We start from the raw sequence: 19,792 nt of genomic DNA on the forward strand, positions 1-19,792 counted from the left end.
GCAGTAACTTTCATCTTCAATGGGAAATATTACCATCAAATCCAGGGCACGGCAATGGGGACCACGTGCGCTCCCACCTATGCTAATCTATATCTAGGCTGGTGGGAGGAAGCCGTGGTCTTCGGCGATGCCCTGGAAATGTATGCGGACCACATTATACTCTGGGTACGCTACATTGATGATATTCTACTGCTATGGAGGGGGACACAAGAACTTTTACGTGAATTTGTGGGGAGACTTAATGTTAACACGTGCAACCTAAAACTAACTATTCAAGTTGACAGAGATGGCATTGATTTCCTAGACATTACGACCAAAAGAGGAATTAATGGGTATCTAGAGACAACAATATTTAGAAAACCAACGGCCACAAACAGTTTATTAAAAGCTGATGGCCACCACCCTGACCATCTCATAAAAAATATATCAACTGGCCAATTTCTACGACTTTGACGAAACTGTTCGCCAATAACAGACTTCGTCACAAAAGCAGAGGAAATGAAACAACGTTTTTATGAGAGGGGTTATAGTAAGGGAGTGGTAAAGAAGGCTTATTGGTGAGCACTCCACACACAGAGAGATATACTCCTAACTAAAAACAAAAGGAGTGAGAATAAGGAAGTAATACGTTTTATTAGCACTTATAATACATAGCGGAATGATCTTAAACATATATTCACAAAACTTTGGCGTCTCCTGAGAGAGGATGTGGACATTATCAATCTGTTCCTACAAGAACTTGGCTGAATCACAAACCACAGGGATCATACCCTTGTGGTAGATGTAAAGCATGTGCTTTTATGTCCCCGACAAAAAGTTTCACAGATACTAACAGACCAGAATATATTTAAGATCAAAGATTTAATCAACTGTACCAGCAGAGGGATCATTTATCTCATTACATGTACATGTGACAAAATGTACATAGGCATAACTTACTGACAACTAAAGGTCCGCATATTAGAACATCTGGGATCCATACGGAATGGTCATGATACACCAGTGGCCAGACACGTTAATGGTATACATCATGGAGACTGTAAGACATTGCATTTTGCAAGTACCCCTAGGGCCACGTAAAGGAGACTGGAATAAACAACTCCTGCAAAAAGAATGCAGGTGGATCTTCAATTTGAAGACACTGAGCCCATTGGGACTAAATGAGGGGTTTATATATTCACCTTTCATTTAGTCCCAAAACCATAGTTATACTTATGCACTACAGTGACTATACATTTAGCTAGTTAATATATGGTAATATCTAGAAGGCCCATAGAGAGAGTTTACATTTCTACACTATTACATATCTATCATATATCTAGTAAGCTGGATATCCTAATTTATGTCATTACGTCTCCTTATGCTACCTATATGCATCTGTTATGTACATGGGTGTTCCCATTCCTGCTGGTACCTTTTAACATATAATTACATTTGTCCTGGTATTCTGTTTAGTTTCATTTATTGCCCAATCATCACTGATTAGTATATTACAGGGACTCTCATGATCTTGTAGAGAGATGCCTGTCAGAGACTATGGGCATGCACTATTCACTATACACAACAACGAATACAATGTTGTGTCTTTGCCTCCTAATAACGATTAGGCATATAGTGGGATTCAATCAATTGTGGCGCCTAGAGACTCTAAACACGCCCGAATCCCGCCCCCAGGAGGGGTATATAAACCCCATTAACGGGAGTACATGTACACAAAACGATTGTCAGGTTGTTGGCAACTCACTGACTGACGTCAGCTATTTTGGAGTAGTATGCCGAGCAAGATTCTAAGCAGACGCCGGATATACGGTTGTATGGATTCCTATACCAAAAGGGTTTTCATTACGTAGCTCCATTAGTATATAGCTACTTCAATTAGAGAGCTGTAATTATTACATAGCGTTTTTGCGTTCAACAGGGGTATTAACCCCTTGCATAGCAGGATGAATCACCTGCTATACTGTATGTGAGCTCAGTAACTTCACACACAAGCTTATACATGGTGTGTGATAGTTACATTTGTTTCAGTTTTATTACTACTGGTTACAACATTGAAACACAGTACAGGCATACCCCGCATTAACGTACGCAATGGGACCGGAGCATGTATGTAAAGCGAAAATGTACTTAAAGTGAAGCACTACCTTTTCCCCACTTATCGATGCATGTACTGTACTGCAATCGTTATATACGTGCATAACTGATGTAAATAACGCATGTGTAACAAGCTATATAGTCTCCCCGCTTGCGCACAGCTTTGGTACAAGTAGGGAGCCGGTATTGCTGTTCAGGACGTGCTGACAGTCGCAAGTGCGAGCTGCCGTTTGCCTATTGGGCGCTATGTCCTTACTCGCGAGTGTACTTAAAGTGAGTGTCCTTAAACCGGGGTATGCCTGTACTGTGTGACCTGCACCTATATATATATATATATATATATATATATATATATATATATATATATATATATATAATTATACGCACGCATGTGTGACTTTTTGGTGTGTATTTACTCTATTCAACTCACTGGGAGTATTTGTGTATATTCATTACAGATGATCCGACTGCTATATACCCTGAGTTGTTACCAATAGATGCTCTGTGATTGATTGTTTTTGCTCAAATATTCTGTGAATAAGCATAGACTCACTTTATACATACTTGTAGGTGTCTAGTAATAATTGGATTTTAGTGACACATAAACATAGTGACTAGTCGCTCACCTAGTAGTATCAATCAGTAAAAGACTAGGTGCTTAGGGAATGCATACACTAACACTTGGACAAGTGACCACCAGGGGTCACTAAAAGCCCTAATAATAGCACTCAAAGTCACCATATACATATAAGTATATGGTAGAGCAGCGGTGCGCAATCTGTGGGGCGCGACCCCCAGGGGGGGCGCGAGACTGCCGACGGGGGGCGCGGGGTTTACAGAGGCCCCGCGCGCTTCCCGAAGGCACTTAAATTAAGTGCCGGGGGAGCTGCAGGGCCTCTGTAAACCATACTTACCCGTGGCTCCGGCGGCTTCCTCCCGGCGTCGCCATGGCAACGCGGCGTCAAAATGACGCTGCGAGGTCATGTGACGGCACGTTGCTATGGCAACGTGACGTCATTACGCCGGTGCGAGGGTAAGTTGGGGTTGGGGGGGGCGCGGGAGTGAGGGGACAGCCGGCAGGGGGGCGCAGGGAAAAAAGTTTGCGCCCCCCTGTGGTAGAGAATGGAAATAAGTCTAATAACTAGGACCAAAGTAGGGTCTATTGACCCTAAGACAACAGACTCAAATAAGCAATTAAAAACCGAAAATAATAAATTTTTATTAAATCTAATGTGACGAACAGAGACAGATCAACATATATAGGGAACATATACACACAGGATATTAAAATCCTCAATGGAAGAGACGGCTATGGTATAGGCGATAGGCTAGTATACATATACATAGCTTGGAGGGACAATGTCCAATCGGATAGAAGGCATGTGGTAGAGTGACAATATGTATCATCAATCATAAAAGGCAGTTCATGAGGTTACCAGATACGTAATGATTACCATCAGTATATCGCAGTATCAGACACTTATAAAGGTTCCCCCAAATGCCCCGCAAAACAGATAAATATGGGGGTGATTTTCGGGAGTATTTTCGGGTCACACTGCCGATTTCCCCTGCTCAGAAGTATTCACAGGTATCTGGAGGCAATATACAGCTACAGCGGGATCTACACTTACCGATGGTAGCATTTATGCACCCGTAATCCTCACATCTATATCTGTTTGCACTCCCAGATATACTCCCGAAAATCGCCCTTATGCTGATATTTATCTGTTTTGCGGGGCATTTGGGGGAACCTTTATAAGTGTCTGATACTGCGATATACTGATGGTAATCTCATTACGTATCTGGTAACCTCACAAACTGCCTTTTATGATTGATGATACATACTGTCACTCTACCACATGCCTTCTATCCGATTGGACATTGTCCCTCCAAGCTATGTATATGTATACTAGCCTATCGCCTATACCATAGCCGTCTCTTCCATTGAGGATTTTAATATCCTGTGTGTATATATGTTCCCTATATATGTTGATCTGTCTCTGTTCGTCACATTAGATTTAATAAAATGTTATTATTTTCGGTTTTTAATTGCTTATTTGGGTCTGTTGTCTTAGGGTCAATAGACCCTCCTTTGGTCCTAGTTATTAGACTTATTTCCATTCTCTACCATATACTTATATGTATATGGTGACTTTGAGTGCTTTTATTAGGGCTTTTAGTGACCCCTGGTCGTCACTTGTTCAAGTGTATATTAGTGACACCCCACTATTACAAATCATAAGGTATTATTGTACATCACTATGCGTTCACTGGAATAAGGATTCCTACATGTACACACTATATGAACGGTCCGCAAATAAGGCATACTTCGGTGGTTTTAGATTTTCTATTTTTTGCACCTAGAAGAGTAATAAGTATATAATAAAATTTTATTGTTTTGTTTTGTTTTATCCCCACTGGTTGCTGCATCAAGTGCATGCTGGGACTAATTAGTTCCCTCACTACTGTTTGCTTTATTATAGGCGGAGTGCAAATTAGTGGGTTTCTTCTTTGTGACCTTTCTTGGTCTTTGATAAAAATTCTTCTACTGTATGTTGTGATTAATTTTATAAGGAGTAAACATGAGTTCTACACAAATGTGATTTTATACTGGTCGGTGCTTTTGAAACCTCACCGGTATCTTATTCAAGTGTACTACCACAGTATAATTTCCTACATGAAGAACTCTGTGATGGTCCCCCTAAAAGTTATAGCAAAGCTATACTTCCATGACCAATTCAGCTGTTCGACCTTTAAACTACCTATTCCAATAAGGAAGCCTTTTGGGGTGCTGAGATTGTGCTTTTCGGACTACAGTATCTCACAATAATATATTGCACACGGTTTGGGGGAAAAATACCTATTTTTAAAAACATTTATTGTATATATTTTTTTATCACCTTAAAGTCTAGGAAAAAATATTGCTTACTTGTTCTTTCAAAATATTTGTAGCACCCAGAAATGCATGTTACAGAACTACCATCAACTTTTTGTTTTATTAATAGAATTGTTTACTATTTCAGGCTATTTTGGCTTTTTGCTGGGTTTATGTCCGAAAATACCAAAGCCATCAGGAAAGTGAAGTAATCTCAACTATTACAGCTATTTCTTCGCTGGCTGTTGCGCTCATCACTTCAGCACTACTCCCAGTGGACATTTTTCTGGTTTCCTTTATGAAAAATCAAAACGGCACATTTAAGGTTGGCTTACTGCTTAACTATGGTTTTTAAAATGATTGAATAATTTAATGTTATAATGTTTGTGTTGTAATTTTATTCTATAATATGTTTGTGTATACCGTGCGTGTGTTTATGTACTGTATACACTCCTAATTGCAAACAACTGTTGCGTTCTGGTATGCTTTTTTTTCCTAAAAAGAGTTTGAGTTGATATATAGCTTTTTTTGCTGTTCACATTTGCACAATTTGCAGAAAATGCAAAACCCAAGGTGACTGAACTGTTATGTAAAAAACTAAATGTACCTGAGCCAATTTTCAGTAGGTAGATCTCCTTTCTTTTTCAATCTCATTTTTATGTTCACTTTAAAATTGAAGCTAACTTTAAAAAATGCCTTGACTCATTTTTTTATTTTATTTGAAGTATTAAACATTTGAAATACAGAGATTTTACATACACAGCTGCATACAAGCGCAAACTGGCTTTATTTAAAGAATAGAGCATTTCAGCACCACATTACCAATGTTTGAATGAAGTGCGATTAATTGATATAGTTACACAGGTTTCAAGAATATTTTTTGTTGTGTAATATATAAGGGGAACATGGATCCTATTTTCTAAAGGTGTATGTTATATTGGTGCTGTGGCTAGAAAGAGAAGTACCTCTCTGATGTAAATCTATTTGTCCTTAAAGTAAATGAAATACATCTTTTAAATAATTAAAGTGCTGCTTTGTGAATTAACAGTGGTATTCGGCAATCCCTTATACTAGCACTTTTTGATCACTGGTTATTATTAAAAATATTGTTTATATTTTTTCCACAGCCCTTCATACAGTATGTGCCTACAAGATGGGTTAGTCTTGTTTAGGTAGATCAGTCCAAAATAGATGTTTTCATAAAGGTCCTGTGTATATAAAAGCAATACTTTTTCAAGGTTCATTGTTGGGAGATGGGCAACAGTTCCCTTTTGAGCACACAATTGCATTTTCTGCTCTTCCACCTATTTTTCCAGCCAAAACAGGCTGCAACTTCATGGGAATACCCACTGATTTTGGACCTATGCATACTAGTGCCTCTCCACTGTTCCTCCATGGTAGAAGGGAGTGGGGTATGCTGTTTACATAGCATTTTATCAATAGAATGACTGAACAGTTTAAAAAGAAAAATATATAAAAAAGCAGCTGTCTTTCTATCAACTAAATTTGATTAGAAAATGTGTATGGTATGTATAATTTCTGTGCGTTTAAATATTGTATTTTATCTAATGTAACAATGTATGCCTTTCCTTCTTGCTAGGACTGGGCAGAAAATAATGCCACACGATTGCAGATTGAAAACACAGTATTGATGGGCTATTACAGTAAGTATATTTCATGAAAGCTTAAAAATATCTTTAAAAATAGGATACTTGATGTAGCTACTACAGTATTAATTAGCGAAAGTGAATCTGATCATTTTAGTTCACAGGTAAGTGAATTTAACAGAATCATCACTTGCCACTGGTGCACCAGTTTTTTTTTTTTTTTCCTTCTCTTAATTGGCACATTAATATTATATTTGTATTTATTTTCAATATTATGCATCAAGGGCATTAATTTTCCTTTAAAATAGTAAGCATCAAACAGTTGGTTACCATCATGAGAATTTTTGTTGGCTAATGATCCTGCACAGTTGAAGTCATACTGTAGGCCGGGAGTCATCAAAGAGCTCTTTGCACTACAGCACCCGAATCGGCGATATCTGCTATTGAATTTATTGGGAAGTATCACCGATTCTGGCGCTATCGTGTGAATCACACTTTGAAGACACCCATCCATTGTGCCGTCCAATCCCTTCCTGTTCGCATATTGTAGACATTTTTGTGTGATGCCTGTTTGACAATTAAAGGTTTCTATATGTATAACTAGTGTCTTAATTAAATCTGATTGAGGCATGCATTTTCTAAATAATTTATGAAAGTTTGTTTTTATACACGGTGATGAAAGATTGGGAATAGTTTCACTTTGTTTAACTACATCGTCTTCAGCATGACTGCCCGGTCAGTCTTTTACAAAGCAAGAACATTTACTCTTCCCCAAATCTGCTTTATCCAGTTGTAAGGGGGTAAGAAACACTTCACTGACGTGTTTTGTTTTGGAATATAGAAAAACAGTCTTAGTTTCCAAGAAAACCCCAAAAATGACTATTTTGTTGACTATATTTTTTCTTTCTTTGTGATAAGCAAAGTGTAACTACCTCTTACATAATCCTTTGTTCAAGTCCCCTTAAAGTGGACTAATCAGAAATGATGTGAACTGAGATGCCTTTATCAAACTGTGGACCAATCTTCACAATCTTCAATAATGTGATTCTTATTTCTGTGTAATTCTGGAATTTGGCCAAATCGCCAACACTCACATTTTGTATTGGGTTGGGTAACAAAGAACCTCACACTCTAATTTGTATGCTTAAATAGGTCAAAAGCAACATTACTGTACATAGTTTAACAAGGGACAGTGCATTTGATGAACAGAATGAATGTAAACATGAAAGGGTCTGTCTATCCTACGACTAAAATGAGCTAATGCAGTGGAATGTGTAATAATGACACCTTAAAATAATTGTCAAATATAAGTATTTTTATATATATATATATATATATATATATATATATATATATATATATATATATATATACACACATATAAAAAATAGAAGAAAAAGAAGCGCCAAATCCTAGTGCATTACTGTGCAAAATTGATATATTTAATTCCCAAAAATCTCAATAAAATGAACTCACAAACATAAAACAAATAAAAGCATGTTATGAGATATACTCATGCTCCAAGGACCAGGAAACACCGCTTCGCTGCTCTGAAGAAGTCAGTCCATCTGATGAAACGCGTAGGGAAGGAGTGCAGTGTATCTTTCTAGACACTGGCGTTAGAACTGCTTGGACAACATACCGATCCGGTATTCACTATCATCCGTGTGACGTCATCCGCTGGTGTGCCGCATCTACCATCCCCGGTGGGAACCAAAGATCATCGTTGGTGGTGTACCCTGGGAGAGATTACAGCGGAGTGCCTTTGACGTTAGTTCCTGCAGGCGGTGAGCAACGAAGGCAGCATTGGATCCAGTGGTGTCACGGACTAATCACAGCAGCGAAGCGGTGTTTCCTGGTCCTTGGAGCATGAGTATATCTCATAACATGCTTTTATTTGTTTTATGTTTGTGAGTTCATTTTATTGAGATTTTTGGGAATTAAATATATCAATTTTGCACAGTAATGCACTAGGATTTGGCGCTTCTTTTTCTTCTATTTTTTCTATGCAGGTGGAGAGGGAGGTCGTTGTGCCCTTATAAAGAAGCTGCCTGTTTTTCCTGCTAGTGCTTTACTTATTCCCCAAATACTGGACACATTTGTTTGGACTCTATAGGACTATCTGCACTGAGCAGCTAAAGGAAGGTTCACATCACAACGTATTTTATTTTCATTTTTGAGTTTTGCTTATTAGATATTGATTTATATGCATTTTTGGTATATATCCAATTTTTACACAATATTTTATTAATTATATATTTTCATTAATATTTTTTATATTCAATTAACATTTACTATATACCATTAATTTCTGGCATTTCATACAATAGCGCAGTCCTTCATTGTACATATTGCATATACATATACATATACATATACATATAGATAGATAGATAGATAGATAGATAGCTCATGGTTTCCATGGTAACCAAATGTTTTGGATAAATATTGTAAATACTTGGATCGCCTGTTGGTATAGGAGGGTCAGTCCTTAAATCTGCAGGTGAATTATTTTCTTTTTCTTTTTGTTCGTTTAAAAAGTTATTATGATGCCAACATTAGTCAAAACAAATAACCATAAGTAGCTGATAAGCATGAGCTAAGAGGACCAAAAGAAAAGGAAGGCCTATTCATTTTTCACAAATAGGTCAAATTGTTACAGTACTTTGACGATAAATGAATCTTTTTAAGGAAGCCAATTATTTCATATGAATAATTGCCTTATTTGTCAGGATTTACTAACCCCTATCAAATGCTTTATGCCCTGCATATTCCATGAAATTTGTCTTTTTGTTGTTGTGTTTTTTTTTTTTTTGCTTAAACTTCACAAGCCATTAAACATTGTATATATAAATAAAGGGTGTAGGCAAGGTATTTCAAACCTGGTTGCTTTAATTTATTAAATCCAACATACACTGCTCAGAGGGTGCTTGGACTTTAATACATTGAGGGTTGCCTGTCATATTAATAACCAAAAAGTCACACTGGGGATGTTTAATGTAACAGTTAAGTCACTAGAGGGGGATCTCTTGAAGAACATCTCCCAAATTATTGAATGGTGATGCCTCCTTTTGAAACTTAAAGGGAATCCAGTAGCCTTTAAATACTGGGTCAGGGTATTTATAAAAATACTGGGTCAGGGAGATTATATATATCTCTATAGGTTTGCCCCCACAAAATCCCACCATTTTTCTGGGGTATGGTTTTTTGCCCTATGGTCATTTATAACTGTGACTTGGGGTAGAACATATGGGAAATTCCTACAAAGTTTTGTAACTTTGCAAATAGGCGGTATAAGACTAGTTTATCCTAGTTTTACAAAATGTACATTTAATAAAATATCATACCGTATTTAATTTTTTTTCGTAGGCCAATGTGGAATTCATGAATGCATATTTTTATTTTACCATTATTTTTTGACCAGTGTTGGTCACTGTTTCCAGTGCTTTCTTACAGCTGTAACACTTCTTTAGCAACAGTATTTTTAGATGTCCTGTAAGGTTTACGGGTGGCGCCCATAGTGATATATAGATGGTGTAAGTGGACATCAAATTAAAAAGGTATTGAAGTTCAAAAGGGTTCAAGTAGCCGCCTGCCATCTCCCAATACTGTGTCTACAATAGTGGCTTTGATTTCCTCCTGGACACATGCAATGATCTATCAATCACTGCCATGGTCTGAATTTGTGTTCCCCACAGTACTTTACTGCAAACCACTTGAGAGGTTCCAGTGATGATTAGTTTTTTATGTGTATTTGTTGCGTTTTGGGCAGCTGTAAGACAAGTGTACACCGGGGTCGTCCCATATTGTTATACAAACCAATCTCATTAGAATATTTGCCTTTCAAATCCACAGAGCTCTTTCTATGGTTTTGAAATAAATAACTTGTCAATTAAGAAACACACAAGGGATGGAAAGTGATCTTTTGTACCTCAAATGTAAAAAATGTTTTAATCACACGCTACTTTACAAAAAAATAGAGCAAAACTTTACTGCCAATTGGAAGTAAGGCCAATATAGAAGTGAGGAAAGCCTCATTAAGATCAAACTGCACTTGCATAATGTGCACAGGCTGTTAAAGTATTTGGGACCTTCAAAAGCATTTTTTTTTATAGCGATACAAAGGCAAATAGATGCCTTTATGTATGAGAATTTTTTGATGAAAACTCCATCAAAAACTTGAGTGTTGTCAATTATCACCAGTCCATAAGAGTAGAAATCCCTTTGAACTACTGTATGAAACAGTTCAAACTGTTTTTAAAGTATGTTTGCTGTCCAGTTTCTTTTTCCTTTTAAGTCTTCCACATTGTAGCTGCTTACAGTGTCCAGCAAACGAGCAGAATGCAAGACGCAAGTCTCAAATTCCTAATTTATATTTTGAAAGGCTTTTCAATACTGAGAGTAAAACAAACATATTTAATGGAGTCTCCAAAATAAAACTGGACTGTTATTCTGTTCAAGGTTACTTGCAGAGTATTTATTACATGCATGCAGTGACATTTCTGAAAAATCAACTTTGAGATTGCCTTTAGAATAATAATAATAATAATATTATCATCAATAGTGTAGCATACTACAATAGGGTAGGAAGACCATTCTAAAACTGTAACAGTACAAACACTGATACACTAGGTAAGGATTTTGCAATATTGGTCTCCATCAATTGTCACGAGTTAACAAGCCAAAGTGACTTAATTTGTACCCTTGGCCCAGATGTTGTGTGGGTGTGGGGGTGCGGGTGGGTGTGTGGGTGTGTGTGTGTGTGTGTGGGGGGGGTGTGTGTGTGTGTGTGGGGGGGTGTGTTTGGGGGTCTGGGGGGGGTCAGTCAGTGTGCGTGGGGGTCTGGGGGGGGTCAGTCAGTGTGCGTGAGGGTCTGGGGGGGTCAGTCAGTGTGACGCAAATTCTGCACCCCCCCCCCCCCTGCACGCAAATTTTGCACACACACACCCCCGCGGGGTACATGCGCCCGGCACGGGCATGAGTGACCGAGCCCCTGTGCCGCGCGGGTTGCGGCCGGCACGGGCATGAGTGACCGAGCCCCTGTGCCGTGCGGGTTGCGCCCGGGTTTGCACCGTGTGCCACCGCTTCCTGGGGGCGCAGGGGGCCCGCGAATGTCCGCGTCAGTGGAGGGCTGAATGGCGCCGCTGCCAGACGCTTCTGCGCATGTGTGGCGTCTGTCAGCGGCGCCATCACAACTGCGCATGCGCGGCATGGCAGCGGTCGTTGAACAGTTAGGCGGGCCGTTAGGAGCGGCGGCTATCGTTGCCGCATATGTCAGCAACCGGGTGTGTGTGGGGTGTGTGTGTGGGTGCGGCGGCGATTAGGAGCGGCGCCGGCGCCGCCACATGTGACGGGACGTGTGAGCGGAGCGGCGTCCATTACGTGACGTCACTTCCGTTTCACATTTCGCCCCCCATCCATACAGTTTTGCTCTATCAGGACTAGGTGCCACGAAAGAAGTTTCACTTCAAAAAGAATAAAAAAAGGAATGCAAGATTGCTAGGGTGGTTACATTGAGTCCAGGGGTAGCATAAGGGAGAAAAAGCAAGAAAATCTAAGTGCAGTGTGGATAATCAATGAGCAATATGCTTCCAGAATCTTGGCTCCTGTAGAGTGTCTACTTACAAAATGTAAGAATTAAAAAAGCAGTATAGGCTTAGGCAATCAGTCAGTGGTGGGTGTAAGTTTGGAGTCATCAGGGTGGCTCCGGTACTCAGGATGGAAAACCCCAGATGTAGAGAGAGAGAGGGGAAAAAAACTTGCATAGCGCAGATCATCCAATATAAAAAGAGTGTATTCTTGGTAAAAAATGCACTCACAAAGTTTCAAATCAAATCGGGTATGTCACACTGTGATAGTGTATAGTAGAGATCATCAGCAAGCCTACTCACCGTCCCGCAGCTCCCAGTACACCTCTGTCTCGGCCCCTGCTCCGCCGCGTCACCGCAAGGCTGGGCGTCCGATGTCAGATCCGGTTACACTCCGATGGTAGCTGAGCTTCCTGTGGTTCCTCTCCAAGCTGCTCCGTGTAAAGGAAACATGAGGTGAGCAGTTGCATTTTTTACCTAGATTAAACTCTTTTTATATTGGTTGATCTGCGCTATGCAAGTTTTTTTCCTCTCTCTCTCTACATCTGGGGTTTTCCATCCTGAGTACCGGAGGCACCCTGATGACTCCAAACTGACACCCACCACTGACTGATTGCCTAAGCCTATACTGCTGTTTTAATTTTTCCATTTTGTAAGTAGACACTCTACAGGAGCCAAGATTCTGGAAGCATATTGCTCATTGTTTATCCACACGGCACTTAGATTTTCTTGCTTTTTCTCCCTTATGCTCCCCCTGGACTCCATGTAACCATTGCAACATTTGGGACGAGTGAAGACTATGCCTTCCAGAGGGTTTGACCAGGGGGTGAAATTTTAAATGTTATCATTCCTGTGTTATTTTTATCACTTTATTTTCACGTGTTTTATTTGACACTTATAATTGATTACACTTATTAGAAGTAAGGATTATAGTTTTCACTATATTTACAGTGACCACCTTTTAGTTGTTTTTGCGCCTATATATCACTTCACTATCAATAAGATTGCTAGGGTGACCAGACATCCCGGTTTAGCTCGGACAGCCCCGTTTTTGTATTGAATGTCCCCTGTCCCTACTATTTGTTTGAATGTCCCGTTTTGCCAGGAGGTGTGCGTGTGTGTGACGGTGTGGGGAGACAGAGAGACTGGGGGAGGGAGAGAGACTACACTGGGAGGAGAGCAAATAGAAGAGATGTAGTATGCATATATGTTAAACCGGATCTAAAACCTATAATGGGATGATGTTTATGAAGAGAATTATGAAAATGTAGAGACCTTGTGGATAGAAATTAGTAGTACTGTAGAGGTTAAAGTATAAAGAAAAAGTTTGTAGGGATATGCTATAAACCACCCAATATCTGTGAGATTGAGGAAGGTAAAATACTTTTGAAAATGGCGAAGGCATCAAAAGTAGGTCATGTTTGCATAATGGAGGATTTTAATTATCCAGACATAGACTGGGGCAATGAGATTAGCATTACAACAAAAGGAAACAGGATTTTGGGGGTGCTTAAAGACAATTTGATGATCCAAATTATTGAGGAACCAACCAGGTGAAGGGCATTACTGGATTTGGTAATATCAAACAATGTAGAAGTAATAGCAAATATTCACGTCCTGGAACATTTGGGTAACAGTGATCATAACATGGTCTCATTTGAAATAAATTATCAAAAAACAGATTACTTGGGTTCAACAAAGACCTTAAACTTTAGAAAGGCAGATTTTAATAAACTGAGGACTAATCTACAAGTAATACATTGGGATGATGCTTTTGCAGGAAAATTTTTGAAGATAAATGGGCAGTCTTTAAAAGATTGTTAGAAAAGCACACTTATCAGTGTATACCCTTGGGTAATAAGTCAAAACCAATGTGGCTAAATAAACCGGTTGGGGAGGAAATGGACAAGAAGAGGCAAGCGTTTAGATTCTTGAAGTCAGAAGGGACAGAGGCATCATATCAGAATTATAAGGAATGTAACAAAAATTGCAAAAGGGCAATCAAATTAGCAAAAATGGATAATGAAAAAAGGATTGCAATAGAAAGTAAGATCAACCCTAAAAAGTTCTTTAAGTACCTTAATGACAAAAAAATGAGAAAATAAAATATAGGACCCTTTCAGTGTGAGATACACAGGCAGATTATTGGAGATAAGGGAAAAGCAGAGGTATTAAACAAATTCCTTGCCTCTGTGTTTACCCGGGAAGAATCAATTTCAATTGTAGTGCCACAAGAGGAAGCCATAACCTCCATATTAATGAACAATAGGTTAACTGAGGTAGAAGTTTATAGGCAGCTTGAAAAAATTAAAGTAAATAAGGCACCTGGCCCGATGGCATACATCAAAGAGTTCACAAGGAGTTAAGTTCAGTAATAGCCAAACCATTACATTTAATATTCAAGGACTCCATTTCCACAGGCTCAGTACCACAAGATTGGCGTAAGGCAGATGTGGTGCCTAAATTTATAAAGGAGCTAGATCACAAACCGTGGAATTACAGACCTGTAAGCCTGACTTCAATAGTGGGGAAACTACTTGAAGGTTTAATACGTGATAATATTCAGGAATACCTAATGCAAAACAAAATTATTAGTAATAGTCAGCATGCATTTATAAAGGATAGATAATGCCAAACTAACCTTATTTGTTTCTTTGAGGAGGCAAGTAGGAATTTAGACCAGGGTAATGCAGTTGATGTGGTCTACTTATATTTTACAAAGGTTTTTGATATGGTTCCACACGAGGTTGGTGTACAAAATAAAGCAAATTGGACTCCGTAATAATATATGCACCTGGATTGAAAACTGGTTCAACGACAGACAACAGAGGGTTGTCATAATTGGAACTTTTTCAGGTTGGACTAAGGTGGTGAATGGAGTAACTCATGGATCAGTACTGGGGCCACTGCTTTTTAACTTGTTTATTAATGACCTTGAGGTTGGGATCGAGAGCAAAGTCTTCATCTTTGTTGATGATACTAAATTGTGTAAGGTAATAGAATCAGAGCAGGATGTAATTTCTCTTCAGAAGGACTTGGAGAGACTTGAAACATGGGCAGGTAAATGGTAGATGAGGTTTAATACAGATAAATGTAAGGTTATGCATTTGGGAAGCAAGAATTAACAGGTGACTTGCGAATTAAATGGGGTTAAATTAGTGGAATCCTTGATGGAGAAGGATATAGTAGTGCTTGTAGACAGCAGGCTTAGCAATAGTGCCCAATGTCATGCAGTAGCTGCAAAGGCAATCAAGATTTTATCTTGCATCAAACGGGCAATGGATGGAAGGGAAGTAAACATAATTATGCCCCTTTACAAAGCATTAGTAAGAACACATCTTGAATATGGAGTACAATTTTGGGCACCAGTCCTTAGAAAATACATTATGGAACTAGAGAGAGTGCAGAGAAGAGCAACAAAATTAATTAAGGGGATGGACAATTAATTTATGAGACGAGGCAAGCTAAATTAGATTTATTTACATTAGAAAAGAGGCGTCTAAGAGGGGATATGATAACTATATACAAATATATTCGGGGACAGTCAAGGGAACTTTTCAAAATAATTATTTATCCCAATGGCAGTACAAAGGACTCGGGGGTATCCCTTAAGGTTGGAGGAAAGGAGATTTCACCAGCAACAAAGGAAAGGGTTCTTTACAGTAAGGGCAGTTAAAATGTGGCATTCATTACCCATGGAGACTGTGATGTCAGATATAATAGATTTGTTAAAAAAAAAGGTTGGACATCTTTTTAGAAAGGAAAGGTAAACAGGGATATACCAAATAAGTAAACATGGGAACAATGTTGATCCAGAGAATAATCCAATAGCCAATTCGTGGAGTCAGGAAGGAATTTATTTTTCCCCTGATGATATGAGAAATGATTTTTTGTTTGCCTTCCTCTGGATCATTAAGTAAATATAGATATAGGATAAAGTATCTGTTGTCTAAATTTGGAATAGGTTGAACTTGATGGACGTATGTCTTTTTTCAACCTCTACTATGTAACTATGTACACTGGATGGAGAGAGGGAGAGAGGGACTACACTGGGTGGAGAGCGAGAGGGACTACACTGGGGGGGGGGGGGGGGGGCAGAGAGAGAGAGAGAGGAGGAGAAGAAGAGGAAAGTTATTTAGTGGTGAGCCAGATTAGAATTTACTTAGAAATGTCAACTTCCTATAGATGTTGATTAGTTGGGAATTCATTTTTCCATGACTTTTGACAATTGAGAGCAAAAGAGAGATAGACATTGTCTCAAACTACAGATCTAAGTGCCACTTTTGAAGACTGAGATAACTAGCGTTTCCCCAGGCTTAGGAATTTGTCCAGAAGACAAAATCAAGTTAATTATGGAGGAAATTATGATGGGGACGCCAAATTGTTGGGACCTAGATTGCAATTGGTCTGACCCACAATGATTGTACAGGAGCTCCTCAATCTAAAGCTAAACAATCTCCTGTTCAGGTACTGGGCTACATTGGGATTCTTGAGTACAGTGAGGAGGGGGTACCAATATAGGAGTGCGCTCAATTTAGGCTTGCGTCTTCATAAGGAAGTAGCACACCCCACAAAGTATTCATTGATGTGTTGGCAATGGCAGAATGATCGGACAAAATCACGTAATCATTTTTGAAAAGGAAAGGTTCTTGATGGCTACATGGTTCAAAAATATTATTGATGATCGTTCAGAATTTTGCAGGATTTGATGTGTTTTGATAAAAATTGTCATAGTAGTATTGTGATTTTTCAAGTCAAGTTTCTTGTGCATGTATTTCGTAGGGCTCTATAATTTTCAAGATCTTGCGTGGAGTCTGTATTTATTCCAAAAGGCATCTCTGAAGCGGTAAAGCTCTATAAGATGGGATGTAACCCGGGGAAGACTGCACAATGGAGCATTTATATCACCGATTTTCAGGAACCCATTACAGAAAATAGTACGGTGCAAAATTGGAGTCTGGTATCAAATGGATTCTGAACCAAGGGCAGTTTGTAAAGTTAGCAAGAAATAGTTGAAGGTTAAAATGTCTAAATGTTCTTATTAACAGAATTTTAGGGCTATATTTTAATAGTTTGATTAATAGTATTACACAATACACTATTACTGTACATAATCACCGAACATGTCAGGCAATATATCAGAGGTTGGGATTCTGTTGGCGCAGGTGGATAAGATCCAATCTAACAGTGAGTGGTTACAGGATTTGAATGTGATAGTAGGTTGAGAAATCAGTTTGGTTAAATATAGGGATCTGAATTGTGCACAGATTTGATTGTTTTTAGGGTCAAGCCAATTGAGGTTGAAGTCACAAACAGCCAATAGTTAACTGTTTCTTTTCAAAGAAGAAATATTGGCAAGAAAATTAGAAATGTCACATAGGGATTGGAGTGGTGCTTTGGGGAGGGGGGTCCTCCTCTCTTGGACCGATTCTTCCTAAAAATTGAGTAACTTTGAATGTAGATATCCAGAGTTTTGTGACTTAGCAGTGTTTCAGTAAGAACAGTGCCTTTTGGTTTATACAGGAAGCACCATGCCCTTAGTTCATCTAGTTCGGGCAGTAAGCTACAAATATATGCATGGACAACAAGTAGTCCTTTTGTGAATTTAAAAGGGACATTTTCAGTGGTGTGGAAGTTAGCGGAAAATGGAGGACCTGGGTTTAATTCAATATCACCTGCCAATGATAGTAACAAAAGGATTAGAAATACTTGTTTGTGGGTTGCAAAGGAAAGTTTACAATTGCTGTTTAATGTATTGGTGCTAAATGGCCTGTATGTCAGGCCACCATGAACAGTGTGTGTGATATATAATAGTATAATTAAATCAACAATATGAAATGATATATTTAAATCATAAAATATGAATCATACATAACTAAACCTAGATTGAGCTCTATCAAATACCATGAAGATGTAACAAAAATAATAATAATAATAAAACTTAAGCATAAACAACTAAAAGTCCAAAAGATTCAAATGACTGACTGAAAAAATGCAATATTCTTGTATATGGAATATTTAATCCAAGGTGTCCTGGTTGCTATTTGGTCCTGCAGTTGTTCGATGCTTGACACTATGGCCCAGATAGAAGTTAGAAAATGTTACTGCCTTTCTTTTTTTGTTGAAGTCACTATAGTAATGCCCTCCTCCTTGGTCAGCGTGTGATTTCAAAAAATGGTGCTATTGTTTTGCACGTTTTGACAAAGAAAAAGACAGTGTGAAAACAGCGCTATAAATAGTGAAATATAAATTAAATATTAAACCCTAGTGTAGGTAGAATTAGGCCGCCAGGTGAGTGCTGATTGTACAATCAGACACTTGGATACAGTAAAGAAAAAGAAAACCAGCGCCTTACAAGTTCAGTAGGTTATAGGAAGTCCAAAACGATATCAGGGGAAGTGCGCGCAGGCGCATGAAACGCGTAGGGAAGTTCTTTTAGAGCTGTCTGTTGGTGAAGGAAGACGTGCAGTTGATCCAGGCTTGCAGTTGAAAAAAACGCCGTTCCAGGAAGTCCCGCCTTCCAGTTACGTGACATCCGCCTGGAGGTCCCGCCCCATAGTGACGCGGCATCCATCAGAGGCAGGGGAATCACAGGAAGGTGCTTTGGTTACCACTGCAGTGGACGAGCAGCACGGCGTTTATCTCCATTGCCTGTTACAATTTCACATCTTGTGAGTAGGGTCCCAATTTTACAATATCTGGACCTGGCGATTTTCTAGTCTTCTGGAACCCTTCATTTATGTTGTTTTAATAAACTAGCTATTTATCATTATTAGCCTTGCTATTGTCTGTCTAGTTTGTCTGTCTTGTTTTTCATTAGTGTTTTGGGTCATCTTGTCAGTTATATTAGTTTGACATACTGCACCATAATTTATTTTGTTTGTTTTTTCTCCACATAACTCTTCTTTGCACGTTTTGGTGATATATAAAAATAGAGTAGTGTATCTCTCATTGAGTGGTATATGCAGGTTACCTCTTTGTAGGTTAGCTGGGTTCTTGAGCTGTTTGCTTGAAGATAGTATCTAACTGGGCTGCTCCAGTTGTCAGTGTATTGTGTCTGTAAGTCGATGTACTCCACTTTGCCTGAAGTATACACTGGGAAATTCTCCCTTTTTCCTAATCCTAAATTTGAGGGTGGTTAGGGAATCTGTAATTCATAAATGGATGATATCTGGTAACTAGACCCACTGAGGTCTCACTGGCAGCTTAAACATACCCCATTGTCTTGAGTCTGGTTCTCTGAACCCACCTCCCTAGTTGTGGTAAATACAATTATATTTAATAAAGTTGTTGATATTAATTGGCCATCTTGTTGGCTATTACCCTAACATTTTGCACTGCTCCTACGCACACCTACCTGCGTCTGTTTTTAATTGTTTTCCTACAGTATGTGTTTCTTTGTCGTATTTAGGATCCATTATTGAATACATATCTAATAAAGTTTGTTTTAACTCTGCAGGTTTTTCAAAGTGCAGCGACAAAGGAAGTATTTTCTCCCTCATTGCATACATACTGTTATTGTATACAACTTAAAGGCAGATTGCCTGCACCTTGTCACTAGCTCTTTCCGCTCCTGCTTGCGGTTCTCCACAGGTTGCTGCGGCCCCTTCCGGGAGGAGGGGGGTAGT

At 38.9% G+C, this 19,792-nt stretch overlaps 1 protein-coding gene across 1 annotated transcript in view; it reads left to right on the forward strand.

Annotated features, from left to right (window-relative positions):
- The window catches only part of LMBRD1 (LMBR1 domain containing 1), a 298,972-nt gene that overhangs the window by 40,585 nt on the left and 238,595 nt on the right, over positions 1–19,792 (forward strand). Inside the window, exons 2-3 of the mRNA XM_075598083.1 lie at positions 5,118–5,294; positions 6,570–6,633. Coding sequence (XP_075454198.1) covers positions 5,118–5,294; positions 6,570–6,633 — 241 coding nt within the window. The remainder of the gene's footprint in view (positions 1–5,117; positions 5,295–6,569; positions 6,634–19,792) is intronic.

Source organism: Ascaphus truei, chromosome 4 (assembly GCF_040206685.1).
Source record: "Ascaphus truei isolate aAscTru1 chromosome 4, aAscTru1.hap1, whole genome shotgun sequence".
NCBI classification, from domain to species: Eukaryota; Metazoa; Chordata; class Amphibia; order Anura; family Ascaphidae; genus Ascaphus; species Ascaphus truei.